General features: G+C 42.6%; 1 protein-coding gene across 2 annotated transcripts in view; it reads left to right on the forward strand.

Moving 5' to 3' along the window:
* The first annotated feature begins 669 nt into the window (after positions 1–669).
* The window catches only part of Tcp11l1 (t-complex 11 like 1), a 29,716-nt gene continuing 4,837 nt past the window's right edge, over positions 670–25,548 (forward strand). The window contains exons 1-9 of one of the 2 annotated variants that reach the window (XM_020157338.2): positions 670–951; positions 4,558–4,744; positions 8,087–8,219; positions 10,092–10,212; positions 11,176–11,396; positions 15,193–15,329; positions 18,081–18,277; positions 21,707–21,888; positions 23,495–23,667. In XM_020157338.2, coding sequence (XP_020012927.2) covers positions 4,582–4,744; positions 8,087–8,219; positions 10,092–10,212; positions 11,176–11,396; positions 15,193–15,329; positions 18,081–18,277; positions 21,707–21,888; positions 23,495–23,667 — 1,327 coding nt within the window. In that variant the 5' untranslated portion in view covers positions 670–951; positions 4,558–4,581. Of the gene's footprint in view, positions 952–2,071; positions 2,636–4,557; positions 4,745–8,086; positions 8,220–10,091; positions 10,213–11,175; positions 11,397–15,192; positions 15,330–18,080; positions 18,278–21,706; positions 21,889–23,494; positions 23,668–25,548 lie in introns of those variants that run through there. The other variant, XM_074044028.1, reaches the window with a different exon arrangement.

The following is a 25,548-nucleotide window of genomic DNA, read 5'->3' on the forward strand; positions in this document are numbered from 1 at the left end:
CACGCTTTCATTTTAAGGCTACAGTGTGACTTTCAAATGAACAGTTGAGAGTCACATGCCTTCTATTATTTAAGGTCAGGCACGGTAACAGCCTGTCTCAATTCGTGTAGTTTGCTGTTTCCTGGGACGGAACGTGTGGCCCCGCAACACTGCCTGACCTCCAGGCAGACGTCCGTACGTCCGTCCGTCCGTCCGTCCACGCGGAATGACACGGAGCCCCGGGAGTCGTTGGCCGCGGTGCAGCAGCCCACTAAGTGACTTACACGCCGTCAGGTGGGGGGCGTGGCTCTCAGCAGCCAAAAGGAGGGAAAGGGAGTAAACTCTGCTTAGCTTTAAGGATGGTGGAATATGTGTTTCAGAACCCTGGCGGGGAAGGTTTTAAGAGCGGTTGCTCCTAAAGAACCTTTCCTCCCTTCTCTTGTCTCCGCGCCTTCTTTCCTCACTTTTCCTCTCGCGGCGCCCCTGCCGGTACCAGGCCCCGCCTCTCCCTTTCCGTACGGAAACATGGCGCCTCCCGGAGAAGTGCGGGTGGCTCTCGGTGCCGAGTCACCGCCCGCTGCGTTCGGCCATTATCCAGTCCCGCCTCCCGCCTTTCCATACGGAAATACGGTGCCATCTAGCTCCCAGCCCCCGCTTGCTTACTGAGCCCCTTTGCAAGTGTGGGACACAGCCGCCGTACTGTCCGTACGACGACATGGCGCCGCACTGCGCTGGGCAAGCGTCTTCCGGCTAGCAGCCGGCTCGGTTTCCCGACGCTAAGGAGTCGCCGTGCTGACTGCTGCCCACGCCAGCTTGGACAGTGAGGGCCCCCCGCGGCTCGGTGAGGGATGTGACCTCGGAGAGGCCGCGGCTGAACCGCCCCTGCCCGCCGCGCCGCACCTAGCCAAGCCACCCTCTCCGCCAGATTTGCGGCGGGAGCGGCAGGAGGGAGAACGCTGACTCCGCCGCCAGGTGAGGGGCGCGGGTGCGGAGCTGGCGGGGCCCGCACGGGAGGCGCGCGCGAGGTCGGAAGCGCAGGCGTTTCTCGGCGTTTCCCGGTCGGGTCGGGGCCGGGTGATGTCGGGTGGAGGCGAGGATGAGACGGGGACGGTGGACCGGCTGAGGCCCACCCTCCAGGCAGCCACTCGGGGTCCTGCCACTCCCTCGCCGGCCCAACCGCGGCTTCCAACGGAATCCGGACATTGGGCGCGAGAAGTGAGCTGAGCCCAGCTTTTGCCGAAGTGCCTTTGCGCCACTGAAGCGGTGTGCCGGCCGGGGCCGGCATCCTCCTGGGGGTTGATGGTCGTTGCATGAATGAATGAGCGCACTGAGAGCAATGAAATGGCTCCTGGCTGCATCTTAGGGCGCCCTAATGATAGTTCCCATTTGTGGGAAAGTGGGCGTGTGCCAGCCTATGTTAGGCACGATCCCTGTTTCATCTCCCCATCCCCCAAGCCAGGAGGAACAGAGCTCTGTTTACAGAGGAGAAAACTGACGTCACACAGCCAGTCAAGAGCCAGGCTGGGACCCCAGTTGTGTCTAGGATCGACGCCCAGCCCCGCCAACCCACAGTGACATCACAGGGATGACACAGATTGTCAGTGGTTCCGGGGCGAGGGGGGTACACGTATTCAGATGGAGCATATGTGGCCCCTGCCCTGGAGAAGCTCAACATCTAAGTGAAGAGTTTTGTGAAAATACAAAACGTTTCTAGCACTTTTCTCCTCAGGCCCCCCACCCATCTTTCCACCTTCACCGTCTGCCACTTTTGTCATTTCCTTGTGCCTTAGTTTCTGTCCTCTGGGTGAAATACCCCTCGTTCTCTCTTCCTCTTCCACTCCAAGCATTTTACAACTGGGTGAAATTCTCCTTTCAAAGATGGGCTCATGTTTTTTGTTTTGTTTTGAACTCAGGGCTTTGTGCTTGCTAGGCAGGTGTTCTGCCTTTTGAGGCACACCCCCAGCCCTTTTTTGCTTTAGTTACTTTTTGGATAGGGTCTGTTTTGTTTTGTTTTTTGGCCCAGGCTGACCTCAGACTGCCATCTCCTACCTGTGTCTCCCCGGTTGTAGCTGGGATTGCAGAGACAGAGACGTGCACTACCATGCCTGGCCCTCAGCTCACATCATCTTTGCTGGGAAGGTTTTCCCAACTTCCTCCCAGGCAGTAGTTTCTTTCTCTGCTGTACATGATAGCAATTTCAAAATTCCATCCAGGCTTGGGTTTCATTATGGTTTCCTGTAAATATGTCTGTCTTAGCCTAGTATTTTCATCTTTCTATTTAAATGAGCATATTTTGAAATTGAACTTAAGGCTGTAATAAATACCAAATGTCTAAAGAAAAGTGCAAACACTGGTACTGTTGGAGGAAACCCTCCCTGGAGGAGGTTGGACCTGAGCTGAATCTTAAAAGGGCAGGGTTAGTTTACTGAACTGAGCATTAGAGACCTGGGAATCTTGCCTTTCCTCCTCACTGCACTGAGTGAATTACTTCATCTTTTCCGGCCTTCTTCTCAGCATGTGAAAGAGAATAAAGTTGGAAGTGCTTTTGTCTGCCTTTTCTCATAGAATATTCTGGTAATGTTATCCTTTGGATCTTTCTTGGAGCATTTTCAGACCCTAATGGGATTTAGGATATTGAGGAGATGGGTGTTGGAAGGTAAGTTGGACGAGAAAGATGAAATACATTAAAACAGCCTTCATATTAATAATACAAGCCTGAAAAATTCAATTCCAGGAACTTATTTAATGAAGATCTCTGAAATTTCAGATAATTATACAAAGTGATTCTTTCTCTGATGTGCAGTAGTCTGCCAAACCTCTTTAAAGCAGTTGGTATTTCTTTTCATCTCTTGATTACCTTCCAGGTGTGAAAAAGTCTCATTAGTGTTTATGACAATGTTTTGTGATCTTCAAGTGCTGATGTTACAAATGTTAATTATTTTCATTATTGTAAATGCATAGTTGTGTCTTTCTTCTCCCTTAATTAGAAACACTCTAGGAATAGAGAACCCCAGGAGGGGGAGAAAAACTTGACAGAAACTTTCTTGTAATTAAGAGGCCTTTATTAACTGACCCAAACCAAAGTTGCAAAGTGATATTCCTATTCTAATGAGAAAATAATAAAATGAAAACTTCACCCAATCACATACATTTTGGTTGTTTGCAACTTCTTATTTTACTCATCTTTTCCTCATGACTGACAACAAATTAATGAAAATATCTGCCCCACACATTTCTCTTAAATACTTCATAAGAATCTAGACAGTACTTCTATTTGTTGTCCTAAGGTATTTTTATCCACATGATAGGATCAAGGAACCATTTTTTTTCTTTTATTTATATGTGCATACAATGTTTGGGTCATTTCTTCCCCCTTCCCCCAACCCCCTCCCTTATCTCTCCGCCCTCTCCCTCTTCCCCCCCCACCCCCTCACTACCAGGCAGAAACTATGTTGCCCTTATCTCTAATTTTGTTGAAGAGAGAATATAAGCAATTAAAGGAAGGACCAAGGGTTTTTGCTAGTTGAGATAAGGATAGCTATACAGGGAGTTGACTTGCATTGCTTTCCTGTGCATGTGTGTTACCTTCTAAATTAATTCTTCTCGAACTAACCTTTTCTCTAGTTCCTGGTTCCCTTCTCCTATAGGCCTCTGTCACTTTAAAGTATCTACATTAGTTTCTCTGCATTGAGGGCAACAAATGCTATCTAGTTTTTTGGGTGTCTTACCTATCCTCACACCTCCCTTGTGTGCTTTCGCTTAATCATGTGATCAAAGTCCAATCCCCTTGTTGTGTTTGCCCTTGATCCAGTGTCCGCATATGAGGGAGAACATACGATTTCTGGTCTTTTGGGCCAGGCTAACCTCACTCAGAATTATGTTCTCCAGAAGGAACCATCTCTTGAGCTCAGTGTACTGGAAGGTGATTAAAAGCATTATTTCCAAGGAGTTTTCCTATCAGCTCTTAGGGGTGGAAATAAGGAATTTAAGATTGGTGGCAGGGGGAGGAGGTGGCCCAGATAATGTATACACATGTAAGTAAATGTAAAAATGATAAAAATAAAATTAAAAAAAATGAATTTAAGGCAGAGCTGGGCGTGGTGATGCACATCTATAATCCCAGCACTTGGGAGAGTAAGGCAAGACAGTCATGAGGTCCTCACTTTGGCACAGTCATGAGTATGTAGTCCAGCCTGGGCTACATAGCGAGATGTATCTCAAAAAAAATTTAATATTGAAGCAGTCTTAATCACAAAGGTGATTAAAACAGAAACAGACAGTTTATGGTGTTGTCTTCTATTAGTTTAAGGCTTTGTGTTCTTGTGACATGTTACTCAGGAGCAGGACAACAATATTCCAATTTATATTCTCAGAGGTCTGTAAATTTGATAAATTACAGATGTCATTTTACAGGTATCTGTTTAATCATTGAAGTAAAATATTGTATATAGATAAGATCTTAGCAAGGCTATTTTACAGACCAGAAAACTAAAAAACAGGTTAATGGTTTGCTCTAAATCACACTGCTTGTTTTTGACAGAGCTAGAACACTTTGGCTCACTTTTTTTTCTTTCCTAGGAAAGTAAATAAACTTAATTGAGAATGTCTGAAAACCTTGACAAGTCCCATGTAAATGAAGCAGGAAAATCACAGTCAAATGATTCTAAGCAAGATCTGGAAGGTGCTCTGGAACATTCTGATGAAGTTGTACAGAAAAAAATAAACTCGGACTCTCCCAGTCCACAAAGAGTGCGAAGACCTCACTGTAAGCAAATCCAACTTTGACTACATGCACTATTGTCACTGTCTTCCCATGGTATTTTAATTAGGCTTCCTTGTGCACATGGCCCTGAGCTAGGTTCTAATATGACAATAATTAGCACCTAAGAATAGCAGTGATTTCTCCATGGGCAGCCTAGTTACTTGAGGATTTCAATTGCATGAGAAATTAAAACTTTAATGTCCAGAGTGTTCCCATCTTTCTCTAGCCTCAGTGACTTTCCAGATTCTCTTAAGTGCTCTGAGAAACAGAAGGGTGGAGAGCAAATTACAGCTTTAATTAAAAGAGTGAAAAGTCTGAGGCTGATTCCAGCCAGGACTGTGCTTATGTTTATGCAGGTTAAAAAAAATATGAGTGAGTTTGCCACACCCTAAATCACCACCCTAGGGGGGCTTGGTTCCCACAGATGGAGGGGATTCAATTTGCTGAATGAGCATGGTGAAATCATTTCAGATCCCTGGCAGGAAGCAAGCCCTATAGATGAAAGTGGCAATTTCTGCTTGTATTCCCAGCAGTTGCCCTAACTCGTGTCTTTTATTAAGAATACTTAAGCTTTTTGAAGTGAGTCCAAAAATGAAAGTTTTAAGAGGGAGCATCATAGTCTAAGAATGTGTGGGTTGATGTTATCTCTTTAAAGTATAGATGATCAGTAATTCTGCATTTTTGGAAGAAGTGCAAACATTTTTGGGTTTTGAGGTGTGTTTCTTCTAAAATGATCAAACCCTTCCTAATTTATTAGTCAACATAAAAGTATAGCAAACATTAGTCAACCTCATTTTATTATCACATATATTTGATGAACTCCTAGGGCAAAGTGTGTCCAGGAAAACATGCCCTATTAATAGCATAATCTATTGTGCATGTGTCAGATCTTGTCTCCAATATGTACAGTTAGGAAGCTTCTGCTTTCCTCTTTAAAATAAGGAAAATATGCCTATCTCTTAAGGTCATTGTGAAGATTAAATGAATTTATGCAAAGCACTTAGAATAGTGCTTGGCACATAATAAATGCCTAATGAACACTAGTGGTTGTTATTACTGCTACTATTATTATGTTACCATTGAACTTAATGATTGATATAATACAGCCGGGATTGATTACTGTAATCTGGGTATGCTTTCATTTGGATCAAAAATGTTGTCTCCTGACCTCCCCAACCCTGGCCCATGTGTTAAAAGCTTGGACCCAGCCTATGGTACCTGTGAGGAGGTGGTGGAACCTTTAGGAGGTGGGGCCTAATGGGAGGAAGTTAGGTCATGGGAGGCATGCTCCTGAAGGGGATATTGGGACCCTAGCCCCTTCCTCTTCCTCCTTTTCGCTTCTTGGCCATGAGATGAGCAACTCTGCTCCATCACATGCTCCTGCCATGATGTTTTCCCTTACCACAGACTCAAAGAGATGGACCCATTGGATCATGGGCTGGAACTTCCCAAACTGTGAGCCAAAATAAAGCTTTGCTCTTAAGTTGACTTATCTCAAGTATTTGCTTCAGCAATGGAAAACTGACTAATGTAGATAGAATACATACAGATTTCTGGAGGGGAGATGGTGCTGTGGTTTGAACTCAGGGCCTGTGCTTGATAGGCAGGTGCTCCACCACTTGATCCACACCTCCAACCTTTTTTTGCTTTAGGTGTTTTTCAGGTAGAATCTCACATCTTTGTCCAGGCCAGCAGGCCTCAGAGCCCCATTCTCCTGTTTGTCTCTTTCGATAGCTGGGGTTGCATTTTGGAGGCCCTACTATGTGGCTTGTTTGTTGAGATGGGGTTTTGGTCACATTTTACCAGGGCTGGCCTCACACTATGATCCTCCTGACCTCTGCCTCCCAAATAGATAGAATTATAGGCATGAGCCAGAGTGCCTGGCCTTTTGTTTTGTTTTGTTTTTTTCTTTTTCTCTCCTTCCTTCCTTTCTTCAAGTTTACTTATTTATTTATTTATTTTTGGCGGTACTGGGGTTTGAAATCAGGGCCTTACGCTTGCTCGGCAGGCATCCTTATCACTTGAGCCATGTCCCCAGCCCTTATTTTGTTTTCTTATTAATATTTTTTGGAAATGCTAAGAAGAATTTTGTGAGGAGGAATTTTGAGCATTTTCCCAACTTCTCTTTATGTGACCAAATAAAATTTCCAGACAGGATGTGACCAGCTTCTAGATTTGGTTCCTTTTTTGGGGGGGAGGGGAGCAAAAGAAAAGAGTAAAAGAAGAAGGAAAGTTATTTTTCACTAATCTAAGAACTTTGTAACTGTTAGACCCTGGGCAAACCAGTAGCACTACTTATCTGATTTTAATCCCAAATCTTATCACCATCACATAAAACTATGTAGTCCTCTTGCAAGGCTGTGCCTTTTAAGACCGGCAACATCAACCTGAGACGTCAGAAATGCAGACTCCCTGCCCTTCCCTGACCTGCTAAATAGAAACCCTGAGAGGACCCAGCAGTCTCTTTTCACCAGCCCTCCTTCTCATTCCACATGAGCTAAAGTTTGAGAATGCTGTCAGATTTTTAGGAGTAAGAATTGCCCCCTGTTCTTGGTTGATGATAGCCGGGTAGAGTTGCACAAGAACTTTCTTTGTGGAAGATAAATCTCGAGCTGGATCCAAAGAGAGGAAGTATAGATACCAGTTATGAGACCATCACAGCAGCTGATACAGAGGTAGCTATAGAACTTGGGTAACAGAGCAGTGGGAATGGGAGACGTTAAGGTGACTCTTTCTTTGAAAGTTTTTGATTTAGTGGGCCTGCGTTCTATAAAATTCTTGTATCACATTCCTGTGGTCTACTTACTGGTAGGCTTCAGAGAGTTCCTAATCTGTCTCAATATCCTGGGTATTGGTTTTCACCTTGTTTAAATAGCATCTGAAAGACCTAATGTTATTTTAATCTGGGGAGATGCATTCATGGCATAGTGTTAGTGGCAGTATAGAAATAAATAGCTGATGGAAGCAAAAGAGATCTTAAATCCAGTTTCTCATTTTCTTCTAGGAAAGACAGGAGGCAGAAGGGCTAGAGCATCAACCGTCAGATTGCTGGGAAAAGAAAACCTATAGCTTAAGCTATCCATTTCAATTTACACTAATGATTTTCCATTAACCTGTTTCAGTAAAAAAACAGATGTTTTGAGTATTGTAAATGATCTGTACTATTAGGAGTCTAGGTAGAAAGAAAACATGAAATAGCTAAAATGCTATTGCTATTTGGAAATGCTAGAACATTTTAATACAGGTGTAACTAAAATTATTGCCTTCTACCAGAACCACTGCCCTCTCTTTATTTTAGCAGAACTTCTAGAGAACTAAGTCTCTTTCACTGGGTTTTTGTTACAGCTAGTCCCCCTCGGTTTGTGACAGTAGAAGAACTTCTAGAGACAGCGAAAGGAGTCACCAATATGGCCCTAGCCCATGAAATTGTAGTAAATGGAGACTTTCGGATCAAACCAGTTGAATTACCAGAAAACAGGTGAGGTAGCTACTGAATGATCTTGTTTTCTAGAGCACTGTTATTTGCGAGGTCTGGAAATGTTCCCTTCAGTCAATGACAGTATATCCAAATACAATTTTCCTTTTGCACATTAGTACTAAAAAGCATTGTAGACTAGCAATTACTAATTTGGAGTGGAATGCAAGGCCACTGATGCTTTAGAATGCAAATAAAGGTCTGGAGATCTATAAAGCTTTTTCATCAGTTTCTCCATACACAGTGTGATTTAGCTGCCTCATCTCAGTTTTTGCTGCATTGTTCTATTCATTTCTTTATAGCTGTCTGTTGTACTCTATTTGTTGGTTTGCTAGATTTTAAACTCCATGAAGACAAGGACTATAGGTTATTCTCTGGATCCCTAGTGCCTGGAAAATACCAGCTTTTAATTAAATTTAAGATTCTTGATTGTACCAAGCACCTTTTTTAAAGGTACTGTCATTTGAAAGAAACACTGCCTATTATAATTGTAAAAATGCCATTGATTTTAAGAAAAATCCCTATTTCACAGATGTTAAAATATGAAAAAAGTTTGTTTTAGAATTGAGGAAATCTGAGTGTAGGTACCCTTTTAACAATTCACCATGTCAGGACTCTGGATCAGTATGTCTGTGACTCTCTTGGCCTGTTCCTTGTGGTTGCAGGGTGAATGCTACAACTTCCAAGTTTCCTGTTAATGCACCACCATTGCAGGGGAGAGGAAAAAGATTGGCTGAACTAGGGTTCTCCTTTTGTTAGGGAGGAATGTTTTTCCCTTAGTATTTTGTTAGTTAGATCTGGTCACATGCTACCCTAGCTTTAAGTGAGCCTGGAAAAGCTTAAATTTGGCAGCAGGGAGTGGAACTGCCATGATGGGCTTGTTAGATGAGTCATGATTTATTTTCATAAACAGAGTCTATGCTACCTTGTCAAATACTGGGATTTTGTTAACAAAGAAAAGGCAATGGCTGCAGGTTGATGAACCATAGTCTCCAAGGAGGTTTCTAAGTACTTGACAAATATTTCTTATATGTCTACAAGTATAGTACTTTATTGCATTAATAATGAAGAATTTTTGAGCTGGGTAGAGTGTGTATTTAGCATGCATGAGGCCCTAGGTTCAATCTCCAATACCACCACCACCAAAAAAAAAAATTGTTTTATTCTCAAGACATAAAAACTGATTTTAATGAGATGTTATGTACAAGTTATTATAGTTTGGAACCTAGTTCAGTAGTGTCCCATTTGTCACATGGTAATAGAGTGTTTTTAGGAACTAAAATTCTTCCTTCAGTTACATGCTGAATTGTTATCCTTTTTTTTCCCCCTCAGGGTCTCATGCTTGCTATGTAGGTGCTCTTACTGCTTGAGCCACTCTGCTAGCCCTTTTTTTGTGGTGGGTTTTTTTCAAAATAGGGTCTCGTGAACTATTTGCTTGGGCTGACTTCGAACCTGATTCACCTGATCTCTGCCTCCTGAGTAGCTAGGATTACAGGCATGAGACACTGGCATCTTCTGAATTGCTGTCTTAAACTATTTACTTGTATGTATTTTAGGAAACTTGTTAATATCAGGGAATTAAAACTGAACAACTTTGAATTTTCTTTGTTACCAAATGGCACTGTCAAGTGCTATTAATTAGACTACTGTTAGCTACTAAGTTAGTTGAAATTTATTCTTCCTCATGAGGTAGTTCTTGGGAAAAAAATCACTAAAAATAAGTATGTTATCAGTTTAAGTGTGTCTGAGAAATCTTTTCTTCTTATTTTTTAAGATTTTTAAGATTTGTTATCCCAAATCCATAGAATTGTGATTTTGAATGTGACTTGAAGCTCACATGTTTTAGTTTTGTTCTTTTTTCCCCCTGGTCTCTAGCTTGCGTCAGAGAGTAAAGGAGATTGTACATAAAGCTTTTTGGGATTGTCTGAACATCCAGCTTAGTGAAGATCCCCCAACCTATGACCACGCCATCAAACTTGTAGGAGAGATCAAAGAGGTGAGATGAAGGCAAATTGTGGTCCTGAGTACTCATTCAGCCTCTTCGTGTTACTGTACCAGAAGACTTTAAAATATTGAAGGGTCACAAACTTAAATTGTACTCTTTTTTTTTTTTTTCAAGCAAGCTATAATAATTACCTGAAGGCATCATGCTTATAAACAAAGAAAGAGTTCATATTTTTAGTAACAAAATTGTTGAAAGACAACAAAAGCTATATTACAAAATATAGGTCATTTATAAATTTTAATAGGACACATTCAATTTATATTGACTCCAAAGTCATTTTGTCTTTGGGCGAGAGAAGGCTTTGGTGGAAGGACTTTGGGGCCTCGTGCCTGCTAGGCAGGTGCACTGCCACCTGCACCACTCTGCCGTCTCTGTTTGTGTGCTGGGTATTCCGAGATAGGGTCTCATGAGTATTTGCCCAGGGCTGGCTTCCAACCATGACGCTCTTGACCTCTGCCTCCTAAGTAGCTACGGTCACAGACATGAGCCACCAGCTCCCAGCTGGAAAGACTTCTTTTGCAATACCTTTAGCAGTATCAAGTAAGAGACACAACTATGGAAATTGGAATTACTGATTGGCTCACAAGTTCCTATTAATAAGTGTGTTTTCCTTTTCCTACCATTAATAAGTTTTTTCTTATATCCTGGAAATTGCTAACAAGAGCTAAAGTAGCTAGTCTAAGTGACTAGAAAGCATTTTTCTGAAGATCTGTTGACTAATAGGTTAAAATATGTGTAGTATTATAGTAGCAATTGGTAAGCCTTTATTTAGATAGTTATACACTCTTTTATGTGTAATAAAAATGATGTCTGGGGCTGGAAGAATAGCTCAAGTGTTAAGAGCACCTGCCTAGCAAATATGAGGCTCTGAGTTCAAACTTCAGTGCTGCCAAAGGGAAAAAAAAGATGTCTGACTAGGAAACATTGATTAAACTTAGCTGTGCTCTCTTGTAGACGCTCTTATCTTTCTTGCTGCCTGGTCACACCAGACTGAGAAACCAGATAACAGAAGTCTTGGATCTGGATCTGATAAAGCAGGAAGCAGAGAATGGGGCCTTAGACATTTCCAGGCTGGCAGAATTCATTATTGGTATGATGGGGACACTGTGTGCGCCTGCTCGAGATGAGGAAGTTAAGAAACTAAAGGACATTAAGGAAATAGTGCCCCTTTTCAGGTATGGAAATGTGTCAGTCCCAGTACCGAAATGCAAAACCTGTTTTCAGATTTAAACTTCCTAAAGTCTACATACTCATGCATTAAAAAGAAAAATTAAAGAAAATATTATCTAAAATATAGAAGAATAGGAAGAAATTTACCCCTGATTTTACCACTTAGAGCTGCAGTCACTGTTTTCATTTTGATATATATATTTTTATGTATCATTCCCTCAACATTTCATTTTGAAAGATTCCAACCTTACAAGAAAGTTGCAAAAATAGATAATTAACACTTACATATATCTGTCATGTAGATCCAAGAGTTCTTCACATTTCATTACATTTGCTTTAGATGTGTGTATATGTGCATGTGTGCACACTTCCCTTACCCCTGATCTTCTGAGGCTAATGGCAGATATTGTGACGTTTTACCCCTAAATGTTTCAACATCTGTCTCCTAAGAATATGGTTATTTTGCTAGATGCAGTGGTATATGTCTATAATCCCAGCTACTCAGGAGGCAGAGATTGTGGGAGGGTTATGATTTAAGGCCAGACTAGACAAAAAAGTTAGCAAGACCTGTAATCTCAGTAAAGTAGGCATGGTGGCATGTGCCTATAATTCCAGTTACATGGGAGGCAAATATTGGAGGGAGGATTGTGGTCTGAGGTTGGCCCTAGACAAAAACATGAGACCCTACCTGAAAAGTAACTAAAGCAAAAAAAGACTGGTGGTATGACTCAAGTCATAGAGTTATCTTCTTAGCAAGTGCAAGGCCCTGAGTTCAAACCCCAGTACCACCAAAAAAGTCGTTTTTTAAATATACTCAAACTATAGCCAAGAAATAAAAGTAATCTAACATTAATAGAATCCTGTTAACACATGTATTATCATATAGCTTCTTTTATTCTTTGAATATTTGTTTGTTTGCAGTACCTTGTATATGCTAGGCAAGTGCTCTACCACCATGCTGCATCCCTCGTCCATTGTTTAATTTTAAATATATGATTGTGGTCAAATTTCTATAATTTTTAAGCTAATACAGGCAAAGGAGTGACATCATGCTGCCTGAGAATTTAATTTTTGGTTAACTGCTTAGCTCATTCTCTTGCAAACAGATAAATGAGTTACGTATCAGAGTGATGCTGGGAACATTGCTTGTGGGGAATGTGACCCCAATACATAAATGCCATCTGGATTGAAAGGAATGACAATTAGCTATAAATTCAGGAAGGGTCATCAGGCTTTGGATTTCCCTAAGTGGGGGAACTTTTATAACCAGGGATGTCCCTTAAGAGTACCCTCCAAGCTGTGCTGTAGAATTGTTATAAAATAGATTGGCTCCTGTGGGACATGAGGCATTTAAGCCAGGTGACTTTTTGTGTGTGTGTATGTGTGTGTGTGTGTGTTACTGGGGCTTGAACTCAGCGCCTCACGCTTGGTAAGCAAGTGCTCTACTTGACCCATTCCTCCAGCCCTTTTATGTGTTGGGTATTTTCGAGAGATAGGGTCTTTCAAACTGTTTACTTGGACTGGCTTCGAACTGTGAGCCTCCTGATCTCTGCCTCTTGAGTACCTAGGATTATAGGCGTGAACCACAGGCACCCGGCTAAGCCAGGTGACTCTTCTTATTGGCTCCCCTCACATCTGAGGGGTCGCTTATAGTGGTTACTGCAACTCTTGCTGAAGAGTTTGTGTGGGGCAGGCCTACTACAAGCTGTGTGAATAGGTGATGCCAAATGTGGCTTGTGAATGTTCATTTGAACCCAAGAATAGCCCCTGGGGGGCATTGCAGGCCTGACTTTTTTCTATTCATTTGCATAGATAGAATTAACACAATCATGTTATGTGTAATTATTAGCTACTTAACCCTGCAATGAATGTCTTGTTTTTTGTTTTGGGATTGAAGCCAGTGCTCACGTGTGCCAGGCCAGCACTCTGCCACTTGACTACACCCCTGCTCTTGCAATGAATATCTTTATGCACGATTTCCCCCTGTATTTTATTTCCTAAAAACTGTTTTGGTTTTTAAATGGGATTACTATGTCAGAGTCTGAGCAGTTTTATGACTCATTATAGATGGGAGGTGTGGCTCATTGCATGTTACTACCAAGTTGCTTGCTTTCTAAAACTTTTATAAGAAAAAATATTTTTTTCATTTCCTGCTTTATTGATACCATTGTGAAAGAGAACAGATAGCATCCTCTTTCAATGCTCTGCTTTGCAAGGTTACCTCAGAGTTTAGAAAGAGCATTAAAAGACCTACACAGTTATTGATATTTTTCATTTACTCAGCAAGCTTTTATTGAGGCCTTCTTGCTAAACATGGTGCCAGATATCAGAAGTAAAATAGTAAAGAGCTGACAGTCTAGCAAAGGTATATGAGGAATTCCTTGGAAGAGGGTCATCTGGAGAAATTGCTTGTAGCAAATTCATTCCTACCATAAAGAGCAAAGACTGGGGGAGACTGTGGCAAATGGCAAAAAAAGATGTCTTGTCCAAAGGAGCTAGCAGTACCTATTTGTTCTAGCTGATTGTGGCTGCTGCAGTGGGTCCAGGTTGTCTATTCTTTTGGTTTTTCAAGAAAAACTGGAGAGCCAAATGTGGTGATGCATGCCTATAATCCCAGCTACTTAGGAGGCAGAGGCAGGAGGATGAAGAGTTTTAGGCCAGTCTGGGTAAAGTTAATGAGAGCCTTCTTCAAAAACAAAATGGTTGGGAGGTGTAGCTCAAGTGGTAGAATGCTTGCCTAGCATGTGCAAGGTCCTGAGTTCAGTCCCCAGTACTGTGGAAAAAAAAAAAAAGAAGAAAGAAAGAAAAACTGGAGATCCATTGCTTCAGTATTTGGGGTTACTTCCAGACTTTCACTTAGTAAGCTGTTAGTGGGCAGATCCTTTCTTTTTTTTTTCTTTTGGCGGTGCTGGGGTTTGAACTCAATACTTCATGATTGCTAGGCAAGCACTCCACCACTTGAACCATGCCTCCAGCCCTGAAGTGAGCAGTTTCTGGAGAACTGTTGGAAATGCTTTCTAGGAGAAGCAGAATGCCTCCAAGGAAGAGTGGGCTGCCCATGGATTTGGGGGATGGGCCAAAGAGCAGTGGTGGCAGAATGTGGGTTTGATTATTCCTCACACTGTACGTCCTTTCCCATACATGATTTTCCAAAGGGCAGCAGGGGCCTCAGAAGACATCTGATCCTATTCCTACTTCTGTGTAGGGCCACAACTTATACTCGAACCTTGGGTTCTTAACTGCCCTTTGTAACTCTTAGTGACTCTTGACACATGGTCACAGTGGTCACGGTGTGTGCCAGGCAGGCTGGGAAGCACCACTAGCATTAGGTCAGGTCTGCCCCTGACCGGATGAACTAGCAATTGAGCCACCTGAACAGGAGCATAAAGCACATTCTAAAATTAAGAGGTACAGGGCTAAGAGGAAAGGAGACAAAGAGAGTTCATTTCCTTTCTTGCTAAGAAAATGAATTAACCTACGGAGAGTAAAAACCAGGGTGTGAACTCCCTACCACTCAGTGGATTGTGGTTTCTGACCCAGGGCTGCAACATGAGTGCTGGGTAGGAGCTTCAGGCACGAGGGGAAAGAGTTAGTACAGAAAGCAGCTTAACATTTTGAAGTCTTTACAAACGATTATTGAAATGTTTGTGTTTTCTAAATTTTGTTTTTCTTAACCTACTGTTCTCATGATTTTCTAAACTTGTTTTTATACCCTTTCTGAGATGAAAAGCTCATCTCTTTTCCTTTAAATTATGTTTACTTTGCAAGTGCCTGGTTCTGAATCCTTTCTCTCTTTTTCAGGGCAATTTTTTCCGTGTTGGACCTAATGAAGGTGGACATGGTGAACTTTGCTATCACTAGCATTAGGCCACATCTCATGCAGCAGTCAGTTGAGTATGAGAGGAAGAAGTTTCAAGAGCTTTTGGAGAAGCAGCCAAGTATGTGGCTTTATGGTGCTTACTTTTATTTATGTATATTTTTTGATGGGACTGGGCTTTGCTCTCAAGGTGTCACACTTGCAAAGTAGGCACTCTACCACTTGAGCCACACCTCTAGTCCATTTCACTCTGGTTATTTTGAAGATGGGGGTGATCTCGTGAATTACTTGCCCAGACTGGCCTCAAACCAGAGTTCTCCTGATCTCAGCCTCCCAAGTACCAAGGATTACAGGCGGGAGCCGCCCACCAGTGCCCAAATGTGGTGCTTTTTCATTATTGTGTTTTTTTTTTCCATTTTAGTTGCTGTAGCTTGTTGCATAACTGAATAGTTTTCAAAACAAAACTAAAATTAGGTATGAGAATAGTATAGTGTGAAGAAAGAAAAGCACAAGCTGTTAAGAGTATATCTAGAATTGCTAAGCACTGAAAAGAAAACTGACAAGAACAATGTGGGTAGGATGTGAGAATAGGAATGAAAAAGAATTAAGATTTTCTGAATGAAATGTTTTTTTAATGAAAATATCCGTTTGAGGTAAATAATAGTTTTAAAAATCATGACATGGCAGAAGTGCTAAATTACACAATTTTAAGAGATACTGCCTACAGTCATGGATCAAAAACTAAAGGTCCAAGGTTACTGCTTAAGTTATCAGGATGACTAACAGAGCAACTAAGTTCAGTGTATGAATAATTATGTTGGGAAAGTATTGGTGAGGGAGAGGAACTTGCTTAAATGACCTGACTCATCATTAGCAGGGCCCAACAGGTAGTATCTAAAATAGACAAAGGGCAAAGCCAGCCACAAAAAGGACCTGAAGGAAGTATGAAACAGGGCTGGTGGATTGATCTCATGCCTGCCTAGCAAGTGTGAAGCCCTGGGCTCAAATCCCAGTACCACTAAATAAATAAATGAAAAGAAAGTGTGAAACAGAGGGTGAGGAAAAGGAAAAATGGAAGGGGATGGGGGGAGGGGGGAAAAGCAGAGAACTGTTGTCTATAACACTCTCCCCTCAGGAGAAACATGGAATTTATAGTCACTATTCTTCAGGTATTGATTGGCTCTTTGGCCAATGACAAAGTTGTTTGGGTACTAACAAGTATTTATGGGACTGGGGTTGTAGCTTAGTGTTACAGAGTTTGCCCAGTATTTATCTATGTATTTGGCTTAAACAAGTAAAACATTCACAAGGCACAGAATTGGAAAAATATAAAGTACTGAGTAAAGTTTCTGCCCTGTTCTCCAAAAAAAAAAAAATCAGACAAACTTCTTGTGAATGTTTGTTCACTTTTCCCCATTGGACACAGCAGAAAATTTCACTTTATTTCTATTTGTATGCTTAAATTTGGTTCCATAATCAGGAAAGTCTCATTTTCATGAACTTCTTAGAAGACTGCAGGAATGTGGATGAGTGTAGAATCTAAAACTATTGTGTTTCAAGGGAATTTTCTTTTGGTCTCTGCTTTGGCAGCTAATGTTCTGGATAAATTTCAGTCTTCAGATACAATTTATGTGGAATTCTGTTCAGCCTGGTGCAGAGATGAATAATTATGTTGGGATTAACTAGTCAGGATGGTGTTACCTGACTAGTTAATTCACTGCCCCAAGCAACTGATTCCTCCAGCCCCAAACAGAGGAGTCAGAGGGCACACAGGGCCCGGAGGAGTCAGGAGAGGGCAGAGTAGATGCGATGGAAGGAGGAAATGTGCCGGCACAGGTCACATGTCAGCTGGTGTTGTAGCCCTCAGGAGGCACCCAGGGGCACAATTTTGGAGGCTGAAGACCTTTAGTGTTAGAGTCAGGTACCAGAGGCTATAGCGCATTGAAGGACTCACTGCTGAAGTGGAAGCCTTGCTGTAATTCCTGGTTGTCAAGAGTCTGTATTCTTGTCCACAACATACAATTCAAGGTTTCCAAAGCTGGTGGGCCACAAAGAATGCTGTCTGCAGATGGAGGCCAGATGGCTCAGCAATCAAAACCAAAGTCAGAGCTTGGGTGCGGGGGATCAGGGTGTAGCAGAGAACGGAGGCGCACATCCTTGTGCAGCAGGGCAGAGTGACAGCAGCTGTGACTTAGCTGCCTACTTGGTTTTAAGGAGACTCCTCTGGCAGGCCGGATCACTTCCAGGCCCTGGGAGGCATACTTTTGCTCTTAATGTGGGGACAGGATCCTCAGTTCTTTGTAGCCCTCAGAGGACCTGCAGCACGACTGAGCTTACACAAACGGGGAGTATGGTGGCAGATGAAACCCAGCTGAGGGCTCCTCCAGCAGTGCTCCCAAAGCAGTGAGGCTGTTGATAATCCCGGGTGATTGGAGGTCGGCAGTGTAGAGGGTGTGTTACACGGGGGACTGACTCTGGCCAGGATCTTATCCCATCTGTCTCTGGGCAAGAATTTCCGCCATCTCACAGAGCTGGAAAATTCAGAGCTTCCAGCCACATTGCATTCAGTGGTCAGGATGGGAGAGAAATGTGAGAAGGAGGCTTGTTGAATACCTGGTGGGTGGCAAGCTCTGGCCATGTGCTATATCACTGCAGTTGGCAGGTGTTGTACATTTGTGAACATCACAAGTTTGATAATCAGGAGGATTATAACTAGCTGAGATAACTCAGCTAGCAAAGGGCCATACTGTGACTTGGAGCAAATCCTATTGATTCAAAGTTCATTCATTTCCAGAATAATCTTCCCTGAGGTAATTTCAAGAAGCATCCCTGCCGAGTGTCAGAGTATTGTTTGCAGCTTTGTGTTTCACAGATTCCCTGGACTTTGTCACCCAGTGGCTGGAAGAAGCCTCAGATGACTTTATGACTCATAAGTATAGAAATGCCCTGCCTGCTGGGGAAGAGGCTGCTGGCTCAGGGGATGCTCCCACACCAACCCCAGTTGCAGTCCAGAATTATGCTTACCTGAAGCTTCTGAAATGGGACCACCTCCACAGACCTTTCCCTGAGGTCAGTGCTGCCGGGGAGCCTAACTACTCATCCTGCTTTGTGTGCTTCTGAGCCTTTTAAAAAGAATAGTGTTGTCCTGATAGAATTCAAATACCAAAAATTTCCTTTTAATGTGTATAACCCTGGTTTTTAGTATATTTTCTGAATTATGCAACCATTACTGCTATTCTTTTTCTTTCTTTCTTTTTTTTTTTGAGTGGTACTCGGGGTTTGAACTAAGGGCTTCATTCTCAACAGGCATGACTGCCTACCACTTTGCCAGCCCTCTTTTGTGTTGGGTATATTTTGAGATACTTGCTCAGGGCTGTCTTTGAACCTTGATCCTTTTGATCTTTGCCTCCTGAGTAGCTAGGGTTACAGGCACTACTGCTATTCATTTTAGAACATTTCATCACCCCAGAAAGAAACCCTGTACCCATTAGCAGTCACTACCCTTCTCCCCTCTCTCCAACCCCTGCTCTCCCTCTCTCTCTCTGTGGATTTGCCTGGGCTGGACATTTCCTACAAATGTAATCTGGGCCTTTGTGTCTGGCTTTTTTCATGAAGCATAATGTTTACCAATGTTGTAGGGTGTTATCAGAACTTCATTCCTTTTCTTTTCTTCATTCCTCTCCATTCTTTTTTCTTTGTTTTGTTCTTTTGTTTTCTTTGCTTTTTGAGAGAGTTTTGCTATATAGCCCAGACTGGCCTCAAACTCTCAGTTCTCCTACCTCAGCCTCTCATATTAGGATTACAGGTGTGTACCTTCATGCGCAGCTCCATTGCGTTTTTTTTTTTATTGTAATAAAATAAACATACCATAAAGTTACTATTTTAATCATTTCTATTGTGCAGTTCAATAGCACTTAGTACATTCATACTGGTGTGTAACCATCACCACCCTCTACCTCCAGAACATTTCCATTCCCTAGACCATAAAACTGTCTACCCATCAGACAGCACCCCCACTGCCTCAGCTGCAAGTCCATAAACCTGACCATCCTAGGTCCTTCACATACATAGGCTCATACAATATTTGTCCTTTTGTGCTTTGCTTATTTTTCTTAGCATGGTGTCTTCAAAGTTCATCTATATTGAGGCACAAATCAGCATTTCCTTCCAGACTAAGGCTGAATGATACATTCCACTGTGTGGGTAAACTGCATTTTACTTATTTATTCCTCTGTTGATGAACATTTCAGTTGTTTCCACTTCTGACTGTTGTGAATTATGCTTTTGTGAACATTCGCACACATTTTGCATAGATGTATTTTAAATTCTCTTGGTTTCATATCTAAGATTAGAATTGCTGGGTTACATGGTGACTCCAAGCTTCACGTTTTGAGAAACTGTTAAATTTTCTAAAGCAGCTGCATGATTGTGCAGTTATACCAGCAATGTATGAGGCTTCAAGTTTGAGCTTCTGAATTTTTCTCCTATTGCATTGTTTTTGCGATGCTGGGTATTGACCTAGGGCCTTGTGTGTGCTTGCCAAGTGCTCTACCACCCACCTGTATCCCTGACCCTTAATTGTTTGAGATGGTAGTTCATGCTTGCTTTAAACTCACTTTGTAGCCCAGGCTGGTCTCCATCTCATGATCTTCCTACCTCAACCATGTACCACTACCCAGGTTGTGTCCTGTTTTTATTCATCTTGACCAAAACCACAACAATGAACTGGGCATGGTGGTGCATGCCTGTAATCCCAGAACTCAGGAGGGTGAGCAGGAGAATCATTGAGTTCCAAGGCCATCCTGGGCTATATAGTGAGACCCTATTTAAAATGAAACAAAACACTGGTGTTGCTTTATGCTTTATCTAAAGGAACTTCTTTCCCCTTCCATGCTGAGCAATGTTTTTCTCTTTATGTTTTTCACTAGAAGTACTTCTAAAAGGGGAAAACTAGCAAGAAATTCCCCATTTTGTCTGGAAATAACTAATTTGGTATGTAGCTCCTCCTGTCTCTCTTTTGAGGACACTCAAGCCTCTTATCTCTAGCCTCAGATCCTACTACTTCCCTAAATATCATTCTATCAGTTCCTTATTATTATTATTTTTTTTTTTTTTCAAAAAGTTGTGAGCTTTAGATTGCACCTCTTGCCTGAGAGTTCCCTGTTTGTGTTGGAGGAGGATCTAAAAGAGTGTCGAGTGTTGGGGAAAGTGCTCCCTTCTGAAGACTGCCATGTGATCTTCTGGAGGGAAGTCGGTGGCCTGACATTTCTCTTTAAAAAAGCTGTGGGGAAGATTGTGGGTTTCACTGGGGATTGATGTCTACTCTGGGAATTGATCCTTGGGAATGTTTTGCATCCTTTAGTTAAATACTGCACACTATTGAGAGGCCACAAAGCCAACTGAAGTCATTGCTACCAGCAGTGAGGTCAAAAGAGAGAGTGCTGGTGAATCCATGAAGCAAAACTATTTACAACAGGGTTCTCAGTCACCAGAGAGAGCTTTAAGTCTTGAGAAGTTTAGGCTTTGACCTCAAACCGTTAATGCCTTCATTTGACACATCTCCGTTTCTTACATCAAGACCCATTCTTAAAGTTTATATGATTATCCCATAAAAACTCAGCCCTGAAGCTGGATCTGAGCTACTCAGCCTTTCTTCTGCTTTTCCCCTCACCCCACACTGGGGTCTTTGGCCCAGCATGACCAGGGTTGTCTTTAATGCGGAAGAAGCAGTTAGGGCAGTTCACCACTCCATGACTGTTCTCCAGGTAGTGGTGTGTTGCTGTTTGTCAGTCTTGCTCTGTCTACTGCTGCTTCTTATTTTTTCTTTATTCACTTACCAGTTCTTGAGAGCCTCCGTTGTGCTGGGTGCCCAGGGGGATGCCAGGGTGAATAAGCATTTGCTTTGAGGATGACTTCCTGATTTGTGAGGAGAGGAGTCATGGACTTGGGACTGGGACAGTCCTGGACAAAGTGGGAGGAGTCAGTCACCTTAGCTTTGTTCTTGTTACCCTTTCCTTTCTAGTGCTATCACTCCTATGGATTAAGCTTTCTTTCTACCAGTCACTTTATATGAGTATCGTTCTCATCTTTCAAGCAGCCCTACGAAGTAGGGCTCAGAGAATTAAAGAGACTTGCTTGAGGTTATATTTCTGTAAGTGACGGAGCCTGGATTTACACCCAGGTGTGTCTCATGTTCTTCATGAGTGTCTCGAGTGACACCCTTTCTCAGAAAGAAGGGGCGCTGAGATGAAAGGAGTGTTCGCACGCCACTGTGCTTATAGGCAAAAAGACTAGGAAGTTTTGAGGAAAACTGCAAAGGCAGGAGGGGTCTGTGGCCCCGCTGCCCTCTGCTGGCCAGCCTGAATCTCAGCTCAGATAGTTTTGGTTTTTTTTAAAAATGTGCGGGGGATTCACTGTGACATTTACAAAAGTTCTTACAAGATATCATAGTTGAGTTCCCCCCCATCATTCTCTTTTATACCCCCTCCCTCCTTACAGACAGTTTTGATGGACCAGTCTCGCTTCCAAGAGCTCCAGCTCCAACTGGAGCAACTAACCATCCTGGGAGCCATTTTGCTTGTCACGTTTGGTACAGCAGCCCCTGGAATTTCCAGCCAGGCTGACTTTGCTGAAAAACTCAAGATGATTGTGAAGATTCTGCTAACTGATATGCATCTGCCGTAAGTGGCTGGGGATGATGGAGAGGGCCTTTAGTGGATGAATGGGAGCCATGGATGACCACCTGCAGTAAGAAATTAGTTTTCCATTGTGATTTAGTACGTACTTACACACATTATATAACTGGAACAAAAGTCCCAAAGATGGAACTAAATTATGTTTAATGCATCATGGTATTTTCTACCCTATTCTTATTCCATTAAAAAAGTACCAACTGAATATATAACCAACTAGCAGTAAAAAACACAGCCTTAGAGAAACCAGTGTGATCAGCAGCTTGGCTCCAGGACAGTCATTTGCTCCAGCTGGAGCTCTTGGAAGAGAAAGGTCATAGAAGAAACAAACTGTTCCTTCAGGTGGGGACCCATAAGATTAAGTTTCCTGCTTTTTGTGCATTCCTTGTAGACACTGGGTTGCATAGCAAAATTCACACCTGTGAATTCTTTAGCAGTCTTGTGCAGTGCAGCCCTGTCACATGAGTTATATGATTTATAGCACATCAAATGGTTCTGAATACGCACTCCCTGGCACTCTCATCCTTCCTGAATGAGGGATTCACAAAGCATGGATGTGGTCAGTGTGCACACGAAGGGTGTGTCCTGGTGGTGTGACTAGGGTTTGACTCAGCTGAGGAGGCTGTTTGCTTGGCTGTGGCCAAGCCTAACATCCTTTCTCAGGTACAGCCCTGGACTGTCACCCAGATCTCTTGCCAGTAGAACTGCTCTGTCAAAGCTACAAATGAGGAGGGCCCTGTCTAGGTTTCCCTGGGAGTCTGACCCCACTCTCCCATATCTGCCTGGGCTGTCAAGGGATGCCCTAAGTTGGTACCTGCAGTCAATCCTCAGGCTTACTCCCTTTTACTCCAGAAATTCTGTACAGAGGATCTAGACCCAGACCAACCTTTAGTTCATACTTACACATGGTAAATACTCAATAAATAGCACCTATTAAACTAGCTGGAGGGTACCCCACCAGCAGGAGGGTACCCCACAGGAGCTCTAGAAAAGTCTGCAAGGCCCAGGAAATGGAGGTGCAATTTCCTTTTAACTTTTGGATTTTAGTTTTATTTTTTCTTTTTAAAAAAATAGTTAATGCAGAGGGCTGGAGGTGTAGCTTAGTTGGTGAAGTGCTTGCCTAGCATGAATGAGGCCCCGGGTTTGACCCCAGCAGGGCAAAAAAAAGAAAAAAAGAAGGCACTCACATGTTTCATAAATCAAAATGTATGAAAGAGTACCCAATGAAAACTTTCTCTCCACTCTGATTGCACAACCATCAAATTCCTGATTACTTGTGTATTCCTCCAGAGGTGTTTTAAGATATTCTTAAGTCATTACACAGGCACTAGCAAGAAGTTGTGCTTTGGGTCATTGGTCCTGGTATAATCTGAGCTGGTATGTTTCTCATAGTCCTTTGTAGCAGAGAGAGGGGAGAAAGTCCTTCCAAGTCAGGTGTGCACAGCCTGAGAGGTAAGGAGCAGAGAAGAGAGCCACAGACCCCACCGTTAGCCCATAAATCCACTCCTTGGTGCTGCAGTTCTCATCAGGGCAAAGCTGATAGACTTGTTGTATGTACCTTGTACTTTTTTCCCAACTCCTTTCCCTTCTCCAGCTCCTTCCATCTAGAGGATGCACTGACTGCCATTGGGGATAAAGTGTGCCTGGAGGTGAGCAACTGCCTCTCCGTCCTTGGGTCCTCACCATTCTCCACAGACAAAGAGACCGTGCTCAAGGGCCAGATCCAGGCTGTGGCTAGCCTCGACGACCCCATTCGTAGGATCATGGGTAAGTTTGGTGGAAGTCATGCAGTGAAGAGTTCTGGGAGAGTTTTAATGGGATTATGAGTTCAGCTAGGTGAAGAGGGAATGTAATTCATTGCCACCATATGATCAGGTAACCCAGTGTATAGGCACGTGGGAGATGGCCATCATTGTCTTGAAGGCTCCAACTTCAGAATCACAGGCCCTGCTCTAGCACTTACCGTGTAGCTCAGCAGGTGACTTGACACTTGAGTTTCTGCATCTCTACAAAGAAGATGATACCAACCACCTGCCAAGGATGCTGGGAGGCCTGCCTATGTGAGATCTGTAAAGTGCTGACTGCAGTACCCAGCAGCACTGGCAGTGTGGCACTAGTGCTCAGTAAATAGTAGCTATTATTAAGGTAGCTGAAAACAAAACATTTGGTTAAAAATTAAGCAAAACTAAAAAAACTTAAAATATTAAGTATTAGCTGGTCACGGTGGCCTGCATCTCTAGTTCAGGAACTCAGGAGGCTGAGACAGGAGGACTGCTTGAGCCCAGGAGTTCAAGGCCAGCCTGGATAAGACCCTGTCTCGGAACAAAACAGAGGGCTGGAGGCGAGGCTCAAGTGGTAGAGAACCGGCCTTTCAAGCACAAAGTCCCAAGTTCAAACCCCAGTACTGCAAAAAAAGTTAAATGTTAAAATCTATTATTAATTAAAATTACATTAGTTTAAATATAACAAAACTGCTGAAATAGTAATGCTAAGATATTACTATAATCTATAATTAAAATATTTTAAATCATAGTCAGGAGCAGTGACTTATGCCTATCATCACACCTTCTTGTGAGGCAGAGATCGGGAGGTTCATGGTTTAAGGCCAGACAGGGCAAAAAGTTAGCAAGACCCCCATCTCAACAAACAAGCTGGGCATGGTGATGTGCACCTGTGATCTCAGTGCTGTGTGGAAGGTGTAGGTAGGAGGGTCATAGCCCAAGGCCAGCCCATGCAAAAAGCATGAGACTTTATCCCCCCCAAAAATAACTAAAACCAAAAGTCGCTGGGAGCATGACTCAGGTGGTTAGTTGCCTGCCTAGCAAGCATGAGGCCCTGAGTTCAGTCCTCAGCACTGCCAAAAAAGTTTTTTTAAATCATAAAATGCTCTATAAAATATCTAAAATATTCCCTACTAGCTGTTTTATGGCCCTGGCACTGTGAGAATGTGCATCTGGGTACACTGTAATGTACAAAATTTTATTTGTCAATTATATACATACATAACTATGTATGTATTTTTTTTTTTTTTTCTGGAATGGTCTCACTGTGTAGCCCAGGCTGGCCTAGAACTCCCTATCCTCCTTCCTCAGCCTTCTCATTGCTGGGCTCATAGGTCTGCACCACCACACCCAGCAGCCAGCAGGGTAGGAGAGAGAGAAAAATTATATTCTCTGGTTGGTCAAAGAATACAATGTTTAATTAAAAAAATTCACAATTAATTGTGAAGCCCTTAAATTCTTTGAAAATAGAGTAATGTTAATTAATTGATTAAAAAATGATAAATTAGTACGTTTCAGGCAAAATCTGAATAATCTGTAGTTATTTTAAGTTGGAGTAGAAGGCTAGATCAGGGACATGGGACTTATTCTAAAACTATGACTTCTTATTGAGAAATATTTCATAAAAAATGAATGATACAAACGAATGGTTTTTTTTAGGGGGTTGTTGGCAGTACTGGGTTTTGAACTCAGAATCTCATACTTGCTAGGCAGGCTCTCTACCACTTGAGCCACTCCCATCAGCCCTTTTTTTTTGTATGTGTTGGGTATTTTTGAGATAGGGTCTTGCTAATTATTTGCCCAGGCTGGCTTCAAATCTCTATCCTCCTGATCTCTGCTAGAATTACAGGCACAAGCCACTGGCAAC

Source organism: Castor canadensis, chromosome 1, assembly GCF_047511655.1.
Source record: "Castor canadensis chromosome 1, mCasCan1.hap1v2, whole genome shotgun sequence".
NCBI classification, from domain to species: Eukaryota; Metazoa; Chordata; class Mammalia; order Rodentia; family Castoridae; genus Castor; species Castor canadensis.